The 11,431-nt window shown below is 30.2% G+C and overlaps 1 protein-coding gene across 1 annotated transcript; it reads left to right on the top strand.

The window, feature by feature from the left end:
- The first annotated feature begins 974 nt into the window (after nucleotides 1–974).
- On the top strand, nucleotides 975–10,297 carry LOC123656431 (sec1 family domain-containing protein 2-like). The gene is made up of 10 exons (XM_045592117.1): nucleotides 975–1,384; nucleotides 1,480–1,728; nucleotides 3,795–4,100; nucleotides 4,672–4,844; nucleotides 5,432–5,658; nucleotides 6,027–6,196; nucleotides 6,587–6,870; nucleotides 7,494–7,655; nucleotides 8,674–8,916; nucleotides 10,266–10,297. The coding sequence occupies exons 1-9, from the start codon at nucleotides 1,208–1,210 to the stop codon at nucleotides 8,891–8,893; spliced, it is 1,968 nt and encodes a 655-aa protein (XP_045448073.1). The 5' UTR covers nucleotides 975–1,207; the 3' UTR covers nucleotides 8,894–8,916; nucleotides 10,266–10,297.
- The last annotated feature ends 1,134 nt before the right edge of the window (nucleotides 10,298–11,431 follow it).

Below are 11,431 nucleotides of genomic sequence, written 5' to 3'. Positions count from 1 at the left end.
TATTATTACTTATAACAAGGAGTAACAAGGAGTCCCTTTATCAATTTTCAGACCTCTAGCATCATTTGCGGAAGTCTCATATAAACTTCCACCGCCTAGTTTAAGGCGTTGGGGGGTAAAAGTTCCAAGTTTTAGATTTTTTTTTCTTGTTTGTGTACTAATACTAGCTCTCATACCAAATTTCAGCTTTCTGGGACTTCAGGAAGTACTCTAAGAATTTTGATGATCATCAATGAGTGACGAAATCGGGGTTTTTTAGATATCAATAAAATCTAAAGTATAAGAGCTATGTAATTGAAACTTTATAAGTTTAATAAGTCCACTATTGACATCATATCCTGAGAATTTTGTTTATCTGGTATAATCCAAACCCAAGTTATGATGGTTCAAAAAAAAACGACGAAACGCTTCGAGAAAAGATAGGTAGTGCTTTACGTTTCTTTTTTTGGCTCGTCTTGGCGGGGGCACTACCATGCCCCCAAATATACGCCGTACAGCTGGTATATGTACACAGTGGTAATTGTAAATCGGGATTATTAATAATTATTTATTTAAAAACTTATGAGATCGTGACATATGCGTAGATAAATAATCTGGGGTTGAATTCAACTCCACGGTAGATAAGTCATTAATAATAGAAGACATCAGACGTCGTTTAATAAATCAGTAATATTGCATACGTTTTTCTTATAGAATTCATTACTTTTATTTTTGATAGAAAATAAAAGTCTATCCTTCAAACAAACGTAATTAAAAAATCTTCTGTTTCAACCAGTCAACTAGTCTTCAATTTTTGTTTATAAACAACTATAATAAAAAAGCTCCCTATTGAATAATGTGATGTGACCTATGGAAATGACCAAGGAACTTATAATGACGCCATGGAGCATAGAGAGACATGATAATGACAAGCGAAGACTATTGACAATTACGTTGTCGTGGTCGATGGCGTTGCAGGATTTGCAGGCCTTTAGTGGACTGTGGAACGCGCCAATTGTCAATTAGTCAAGTCAATGATTTTGATTTGTCAAAAACTTTGCAAAAACGTAAAAACCTCTGGTGAAGTGTTGAGCAAAAGCGAATTAATAAAAATAATTTAACATTTGCAATGTTCCATTTTTCGAATCTATCTAAAAAATATTCAATTAAAATTCAAATTGGTGGAGTTTGATTAGTGAATGATAATTTTTGTAATTCCCTTCACAAAATGTCTATATCTATAAAAGAGTTTAGTAAGGCTTGGTGGACTGAAGTGTACAATCGTATTATCGGCGCTACGGTCTTCCTGGACGATTACAGTGCCGAGTGCTTACATTGGGAAGGAGGACTTTACAATCTTATTAGCAATGGAGCGGTTACTGTTAAGGGCTTGTCGCCTTTTGAGGTCATTTCATTTATTATTTTGTGTACTAAATATTTTTGTTTACGTCTAGCCTGTATGTCTAATATATTTAAAATTTTAATTCTGTAAAAACACAGACAGGGACAGGATCAGGGAAGGCAGTATTTATAACACAAGCAACATCCACTCAACTTCGTATAATTTGCGAGATAATTCGCAGGAGTGACATTACCCATTGTACCCTCATATCCTGTGTCAGCTTGGAAATCGTTTACTTAGAAATGAACGAGGGAAAAGATGTCAGTGATGCTATGTTAGCGGGGAAGGCTCAAGCGGAGGCAACAAGTCAATTGGAAAACATGCTCAAAGAGGCACTCAAAAAAAAGGTGGGCCCAGAAATAGTTATTTCTGTTATATAATAATAGTAGTTAGTATTTATTTCAACTTCAATATAAAATTTTTACTTATCTAAAGCATAGTGTTGATGCAGCATGACATGGTTAACTTCACTAAGTATAAGATAATTTATCTACAGTAATATAAATTAATATTCTAAAAATTAATAATAAACGATTTTCTTACTTTATTACTGAGATTTTAATCATGCTATCAATATTAACTCCATTTTATAGGGATTGTCTTTAAAAGATTGCTATTAGTGATATGACTGTTATGTTAAGAATATTGGAATTTTCTGTAATGTAAATGCAATAATGTAGTAAGAGTACAATATTGCTTAATAAGAATTATTTCATATTAAATGCTTTATTGTATTTGTATTTTTGTAATTTTAGGTTTCATTTTTTGTAACTAAAGTAATAGCACTTAAGTTAATATTGAACTAAAGGATGACACTTGAAAAAAAAATTTTTTTAATCAATTATAAGTGGTTTCAATTAGTACCAGAAATGAATTAAAACCTAAAAGATGACATGTGTGTCTTCTATTACGGTTATATCAAACTGAATTTTTTAGCTTATTTTAAAGCAAATTCAGCTTTGCATTGTTAATATTAAGATTATGTTTAAGTTTTGCTTGTTTTACATTAGCAAAAATTTCAACTATTAGAGGGTAGTATCTGGGTGACCGAGCTTAGCTCGGTATTTTTAGTAAATCGTGTTCTTTGGAAATCATATTTAAATACGAATTACATATTTATAAAATATGAATAATACTTTTTTTTTATGTATGATTTTTTATTTTTGTGTTACCCACACATTAGGAATTCTAAACATTTTTGAATATCATATCAAAAATTGACCGCTCCAGCGGGGTTCGAACCCGCGTCTCCGACTGACCGTGTCGGCGCTCTAGCCAATTAAGCTATGGAACGATGTACCCGCTAGAGCAAAATTTTTTTGATATGATGATTTTTATTTTCGGTTTAAGCGAACCGTGGCGCCGTCTATAGTGAGTTCTTTACAGAGACCCGTAACTATTCAACTTTATACTTTTTTCAACATTATACTTTTTTTTACCAAAAATAATAATCAAAAAATAAATAAATATAAAAAATCAAAAAAAAAAATATAATAATTAAAAAATAATAATGATAAAATATGAATAATATTTTCCGATTTTACCGACATAATAATAAAAAAATATGAACTGGTTATTTAAATAAAAAATCATGAGTGCAATTTAGAGAAAAAAAGGAAAAAATAATCGATCTGGAGACATGTGGATTTGAACAGTGGTCTACTCAGTTGTTTCCGACCAGCCGGTTTCCCACCTGAGCTATAACAACTTTATTGACAATTGTGAAATTTACTTAAAAAAGGGATATAACGACATTTTCTAAAAATGAATCCTTGCCCTAGATCCTAGATGGATTTATTGCCCCTGAAACCTCGTATGTACTAAATTTCATGAAAATCGTTGGAGCCGTTTCCGAGATTCAGATTATATATATATATATATATATATATATATATATATATACACAAGAATTGTTTGCTTAATAGTATTAGATTAGTAAGTCCCAACTATTAGTTTTAGATTAATAATTGCAATTACTGAACAAAGTAAAAGGATACACACCTATTAGACGCAAAATGGGAAGAAGCTTTTATTTGACTGAAAATAAAGAAAAATCAAACTAGGGTTCCAAATAGGAAAAGATAATTTATAGGATAGCCTAAAGAAAATTTGATTTTTGATTCTGTCATCTTTTAGTGCACATGGAAAGGCAAAGAAGAATGTAATTTTTAATAAAAAGATAATAGTTATAAAAGAATTTATATGAAAAAGTTAATTTCTAAAATTGATTGTTCTTCATAGTAAAAAAAAAGGTCTGATTCTTTAATCAGTACATTTGATTTTTAAGTATGAAGTTTTATTTATCTACCAATAGGACTATTACCTTAACTAAATTAAAAAAAAATGCATATGAATAAATTTTTTGGACAATTTTAAAACTTGATTGATAATAAAGATTATAATCCTTTTTCAGCAATCTGTAGTGGAAGTTGTCTATATACCTCTTTTTGCTATATCTCCAACAAATGTAGTCTTTTTGACACCACCATGTCGAGAAGTATACCCGAGGTTTGATGGGAAATTGACTCCGGACACACCAACTTTAGACTTGTATGCTTTAAAAAGTGATGAGAGAGGTCTAGTAAGAAGACTGGCTAGTGGTCTCAACAGTATGTTTGATTCTATGAATATGAAGGAAGATATATTTTACATGGGTGCCTGCAGCTCATTAATTGCTGGCATTTTAGAGAACTCGCCGGTGTGTGTTTCAAGAAGAAAGGTATGTAATTAATATAATAATAAAATACGTCTTAAAATATTACAAAACAAAATCCATTGCCGAGTCTGTTTGTTTATTTGTCAAGTGTGCCCACACTAATACTGATGACAGAACTCTTGATGCGACAACCCTCAGACCACGCTTCTTTCTGTCGCTAAGATTGAATCGATTTAGAAATTCAATGAAATTCAATTAAAAATTGGTTTTTATTTATATCTGTCTACTTAAATAATAATTAAAAGCTATATTGTATGTTAATATATCGTTATGTATTGCTAAGCACATTACTTGAAATACCTGGGCTAATTTTTCTAATTTTTTTTTAAAGATTACCAATTACTACATATATTCTTGTAGCATAAAAAAAAAAGTTTCACAGAAAACATTTAAAAAGGTTTATAAGGTAACAATTGTATCAACTACATGCATTCACAGTGTGCAGGACAAGACATCATTGTTCTTTCCTTTCTAAAAGTTGCTAAAGCAAATACAGAGATTGACATAATAATAAAAAGTGGTCAACCCCTTCAAACTATAATTAAGTTATAACTTGTGATTTTCTTATTTTCAGAATTGCTCCAACCCTGTCTCATTAATACTTGTTGATCGAACATTAGATCTCTGTGGTGTAACGGGTCACTCATCGGAATCCATTCTTGATGAAATTATGGCACTACTTCCTAAGTTTCCAGGGCACACCAATGATGTCGCTGTTGATATGTCCTCACTCTGTGAAGTTGATTTGTAAGTATGCACATTTTAAAAATTTAAGAGTTTTTTTAATAACGATGGCTTATTTCTTACAAGTTAATCAGCCTAAAATAGTCAGCTGTTGGTCAGAGGCTTCTAACTCCATAAACGTGAAAGAGTTGGAACCTAATGCACCATAGTGTTCTTCTGTGCCTTATCAAGTAATATCTATATCATTAATAACAAATGCTTCTACATGTTTTTTTTTTGTGGGCGTTAAGCTTACCTATTGGTAAGTCGTTGCCACAGCCTGTGAAAACAAACGTAAGATGTATCTGATGTGAAGCGGTTGCTATAGCTATTGGACGTCTGTTGTTAATGTACCTCAGCCTCTCTTGGGAAGTTCTGCTATCTTACTTACCACAGAATCATAACAATAATAACGAGTAGTTTTATTTTGCTGTTTAAAGTACTTTGCCAGTCAGACTGATCCAGATTTTGTGCAGGATACCCTGAGGATAATAGTGCTTAATAAATCTATGATAACAGAATTTTTGTGTTGCCAGTTTTAATCTGAGTCTACATTTTTATTAATATAGATGTTACTTGTAATAATCTAGAGTTCATCTCATTATTAATAGAATTTCCCATCCGGACGATGTGCAGTTGAGTCCAGGGTGCTTATATCACCCTAATGATGATTCCTGTGCCCAAACCTACGACCACATGATCAACAAATCAGAAAAGGAAGTGATGTTTGATTTATACAATAAATTGTCAAAACTTGATGTTCAAAAATCACCAGGTCCTAAAGTACTTCTAAAAGTTACGTCGCAAAGTTTGGAAAAGATAATTTCAGCATGTAAAGGTAAGTTTTAAATAAATGAAGGTCTTAGTAGTGTAGATCTGGTGTTGAACCAACTTTAATTGATTCATTTGATTGATTCTCTTATTTTTCCTATTGTGTTATACCTCTATATATGCCTATTAAATATTTATGTGGGTATCGGAACGGATCTTGAGTGCTTGACAACAAGTTGGGATAGCTTTGCGATGATGATGATCAATCATTTTATGGCTATAAGATGACTTCGCTCTTTGTCTAACTTCATACCATCATAGATATCCAAATAAGTTTCTGAGCTGGTTAAAGGACAGTACTCAAAATCCGTAGCTATAAATACACATCTTATAATTTTCAATAAATCGGAATTCTAAAGAAGTATAAAATTCTAGGTAATTATGACATTATTGGCAAGCATCTAGGCGTATTGCAGCAAGCATTGGGTGTGGTGCAAACTTTAAAATCTCCAGGGCGAGCGGAATTTCAATTATTCATGAATCTAGAACGACAAGTACAAGAGAACCTTGCTGCTAGCAGAGACTCCACTAGTGTAGTGAATCAGGTAAAAAAACTAAAAAATTCAAAAAATTTAAATCAATTATTCTTTGTACATATTGCATTTTTTTGCATTTTGTCCCCATTATTGCTATTTCTGTTGCCACGACATTATTTCTTTAGTCGCTGTGTTTTATTTTCTCGTGAAAATGTAACAAATTTATGAGCATGCAAGTCATACAGACATGCAATTTTTAACGTTGTTTTTTCGTCATTTACTTTGACTTTTATAGATTTTGGTCACCTGTTTCTACATGTTTTAATGTTTGTGTAATATTATATTCATTTATATTTTGTATTGTTTGTATGTATGTTTATTGAAAAAAATATATATATATATATCTGCATCAGTTGCTTAATGTTGATCTGTTATTAATTTACAATATGCTTATTTCAGATAAGTCATCTCATTAAGACAAGAAAGCATCGTAATATATCTTTCGAGAATCTCCTGGCCCTACTGGTTCATGTATACTCCCTAGTGGGAACGGAAGTCATGTTCAACAAGCAGCATGAGGAAAGTTTACAGAAATCAATCAGTGCTGCCATATACGAAGACCGTGCAAGTTTATTTAATCGCGATTTTTTTCATATGAAAACACGGGAAGAGTGTGAAGTGATTGCCAAGGGAGTAATGGATCGTTTAAAAGAAATCTCACAGATGAGAAGGATTTTGCATAAGTAAGCTTTTTAATTTCGTGTCACTATATGATACGTAATGTATGTACGTTTTCGTGTCACTACATGATACGTAATGTGTTTTTTTTAGTGCTACTATATATATTATTACTTCAATCCTAAAAATCAGTGGCGTAGCTAGGCGTGGGCATTATTATGGCCCTGGACTTTTTTTTTTAAATCTAAAACCTCTATTTTTTTTAAATAATATATAGCGCAAAGTAGTTCTAAAGAACATCCAGCTGATTCAGGTAGTACCCAAAACAAATAAATATGTATTAACAAAAGTTTTTTTTTTATTTTATATAATTTAATTCAATGTGTATTTAATTAACATTTGATGGCAATTGTTTGTTGATAATTTCTTTTTTCGTGTAGTTTGTAGTGAACCTGCTTCCTGATCCAGGGGTTGTATACCCAGAGTCTAAATGTAATATTTATTATTTGTATGTGTATTCATTAGAAAAATAGAAATTTTAAATAAAGTAATAAAATTTAGTCATAACAGTCAGCTGTTACATAAAACACAGACCTTAAGATACCTTAAGAACAGACGACTCTCTGTGTGTGTTGTATGTTAAACATATTATTTATTTAAATAACAAAAACTGGGCTGTTGTTTCTAGATACAACTCCATATTAAAGCCCTGTGAGACGGGAGTTGGTCACGAGTACCGAGGAGTCTTGCAACAGTTGGTTGAAGATTTAGTGAATACTGATCGGCCTGAAATGGTGGACCTACGTCACAGGAATGAGGGCATCAAGGATTTCTTAAGAAGTGGACTGAAGTAAGTTAATAAATATTATTTTTACTAACAAACTAGCTGTCCGGACAGACTTCGTTCTGTCAGAGTTAATAGTAAAAATTAAATCTTTTTTGTATTAAAACCTTCCATGGGCCTTAAGAAACCTACAAAAAAATAAATATGCCGAATTGGTCGAGTCATTCTCGAGTTATGCGCTTAGGAACATTCATTTTTATTTATATAGATTAAAACATTAATTCAAAAGTTTTTAATGTTACAATGCACTATGCATTACCAGATAAATTGAAATATATCAATGAATGAAATGACAAAAAAGCAACTTAATGGTTAATAAAATATTTAAGGATGATGTAAATAAAAAATAAAATAAAAAAATTAAAAAAAATTTGTTGAAACTATAATTCTTTTCAATTTTATATAAATATATTAAACTATTTGTCTACTAGAAAATTTATTATAAATTCATTTTATGATGTTTTCGAGTGAATTTTCCAACAATATTTCATTATATTTATAACCAAGAAAAATTTCATCTATAGTCTGTTCAACGAGAAAGATACCAAATGTAAACAAAGCCCATCATTTTTTCGTAGCGAATACGGAACAAACAAAATATGGTCTATCTCTTTCTATCTTGTTTGTTTGCTATCTGCTGCACGTCTCTCTGCAAGGTCGAACGATATTTTAGCTGGCCTTGAAAACAATCGGACCGCGTACGGCCTTTTGATATTGTATTATTTATTTTTATTTCATTTCGTGTCCAGAAGCGATCGGGATGATGTTTATATTTCGATAATTGTTATTTAAAAAGTATCAAATCTTAAACACATAATTATATTTAATTAATTATATTAAATTCCGTAATTATCAAAATGTAAATATATTTTACATTTTAAAAATTTGTGTAAGTAATAAAAAGGTTACAAAACCCTGCATAGTTGAATGACCTCGCATTTGGTTTGTTTACATTTGGTATCTCGGCTCGTTGAACGCACTATAAGTACAAAATCAAAAAAAAAAAAAAAAAACTATTTTTCAGTATATTAACAAGCAAGAAGAAAACAACAAAACATCCATTGGACAACTCGACTGTAATACTCTTTGTTGTCGGTGGCATCACTGCTGAGGAGTGCAAGCAGTTACACCGTACTGTTATAACCAGCGGTGTGGACAACGTGGTACTGATAGGATCCACTAAATATGTGACTCCACTTGACGCGGTTGTGGATGCTCTTAATATTGATGCGCATAAAGCCTGAACTTTATAATTTCTGTTATATAGGTACTGTAATATTTTAATGGAAGAATATGTAGTGTGGTGTAATAGTATGCGTTATTTGACTAGCCCATTGGCGCAGTTAGCAGTCACGTATGCTTGTTTTCTGCATTGCGTTGCTGCTGTATGTTGTATTGGGTTTGTGAGTCTGGTTGTAATATGTACATTTATTTATATTTGTATTACTTATAAACCTATTACAATGATATAAGTATCTATTTCAGCCAACTGTTACCTAAAAAACAGGCATTGAGTGGTTTGTTTAACTTAATTTTATAAGTAGTGTAACTCACGGATATGGTTTTCTTAAATCCTGTTGTTTTCAATCAAAAAAATTAAAGCAGTTTTTTTTCTTATATCGCTACTTACAAGACAATAGGACTTATCAAAATTAATCGGCGACTGATAAATAGTCTTATATATATTTTGTACAGCGATTGTGTTTACAAACAGATACTTTCTTTGATGACTTGTATATAAAATAGAATGTTGTTTTTTTTTTGTGTTGAAAGTTATGAGATAGATTGATAATTTCTTCTTCGCACAAGTCAATAATATTAAATAATCTTATGTAGTGGTGTTAGTATAAAAATGTTTGTTTATGTAAAGGAAACAGTCCGACGTAATTGCATGGAACATTTGCACATATCTGTCATACATGTACAGACAAATACATGAATTTGTATAAACTAAGATTTATGCGATCGTTATAATATATAAATATACATTATAATCATTGTATAATTTTATAGAATGTATAACCGAAAGGTTATGCTTACTTTAGCAGTTAAATATTCAGTTGTAATTGCAATAACATTATATAATACATTTTTGCTGTTGATGTGATGTAAAACTGTATGATGATAATAATAGATATATGAGTAATAAAATATATTAAAAACAAAAAAGCGAAATGTTCAGCGGTGCGCGTGCAGCGGATAAAAGGCCACAAATAATGTGGATAGTCATTAGCATTATACAGTTGCTAATAAAGATTATTTTTTCAGGTTTTTGTTAAATTATAAGACTTTGAGAAAAAATTTAAACCGCTATTCAAACTATGCATTTTAATTAAAAGTGATTACTATAATAAAAATAGAAATATTACAATAATCTAGTGATATAGTTATTTAAATTATATTTTGCCAATATTTTTGTAAATCGAACCACTTTTGTCGAACGATCTGTTTTGTCATCATATCATAAAACTAAATATAAACTGATTCGAACATAAATTATATTAAACAATTTTCATATGGCCTTTAAGAAGTAAAGAAAATCTAACTTAAGTAGATACTCTAAACAAGCTTTTTTTCATAACTTATGAACGGGTTACAAATTTATTTTAATACTAGCTGTGCCTGCAACTTCGTCCGCGCATTGATCAGTTCGCAGAGTTATAAAATAAATAAGTTTCTAAAATAAAAGAAGCCTAAGTTACTCCTTACTACATCAGCTATCTGCCAGAGAAACTCCCGTCAAAATCGGTTCAGCCGTTTCAGATATTAGCCGGAACAAACAGACAGACAGACAAAAATTGTAAACAATGTTATTTTGGCATATGTACAGTGTATACATCCATATACATTTAGTAAAAAGCGGTTATTTTAATATTACAAACAGACACTCCAATTTTATTTATTTGTATAGATGGTTTACAAACTGAGGATATTCAAAATTTTACAGTATATTTATATTGTAATTTTACAGTGATATTTATGTTGTTAATGTTGTACTGAATTTTTACGTCTAAAATCAGTCAATTGTGTATTATAATTATTTAATCATTCCTTTCCAGTATAAAAATGTATTTCGTGTATTGTTTTTACTTTTTAAGACTTAGATTATTACATTAAAATGGTCCAAAAATATTAGACTAAATTAGATTACTGCTTTATACATATTTTTTTGTCATTATGAAATTTTATTAATATTTTTCGTTGAAAAAATCTTTTGTTTTATATAAACATTATTTTTGTCAAGATATTTTTTACGACTGATTAATATTTTAGATTTTTTGTTATTAATTTTATGGGTTTTGGTCTTATTTATTAATTACTTTCAGGCAAATAATTTTAAATACTTATAAATAAACGTCAAAAGCACATATTATCCATATTTTAAGGTATAAATAACTTCTTTTATTGATATATAGTAATACAGATGCTGATTAATTTTAATTATTTATAAAGTAAACTCTAGCTTTAGATTTATATAGAGCAATGCAATTACAATGCAAAAAATATGTCTTATTCATAAAAACAAATGGATGTAAATATGTTTGTTGTAAAATAAAGATAATATAATTTTCTTTTCTACAATTTTTTTACTGTACCTATTTGTTATATTGAAATATAGTAATGAAATATTCTGTCAATATTTTAAAACGGGAAATTACTTCCAATTTAATATTCGAGCAACGAATTATCAATGCAGTGGTACCGTGCGAAATCGACAAGCTTCCGTACATGATTCAGCAACTACATGCCACCGAATTCATTAATAGATAGAATAAGGCACA

This window comes from Melitaea cinxia, chromosome 9, assembly GCF_905220565.1.
Source record: "Melitaea cinxia chromosome 9, ilMelCinx1.1, whole genome shotgun sequence".
Taxonomy (NCBI): Eukaryota; Metazoa; Arthropoda; class Insecta; order Lepidoptera; family Nymphalidae; genus Melitaea; species Melitaea cinxia.
Note: the sequence above shows the minus strand (reverse complement) of the source record. Positions and strands in the feature narration are given on the sequence as shown.

Coding starts and splice junctions, on each gene's coding strand:
- LOC123656431 (XM_045592117.1), top strand. CDS start 1,208: ATGTCTATATCTATAAAAGAGTTTAGTAAGGCTTGGTGGACTGAAGTG. Junction 4,101..4,671: donor TGTGTGTTTCAAGAAGAAAG/GTATGTAATTAA, acceptor TCTTATTTTCAG/AATTGCTCCAACCCTGTCTC. Junction 7,656..8,673: donor TTCTTAAGAAGTGGACTGAA/GTAAGTTAATAA, acceptor ACTATTTTTCAG/TATATTAACAAGCAAGAAGA.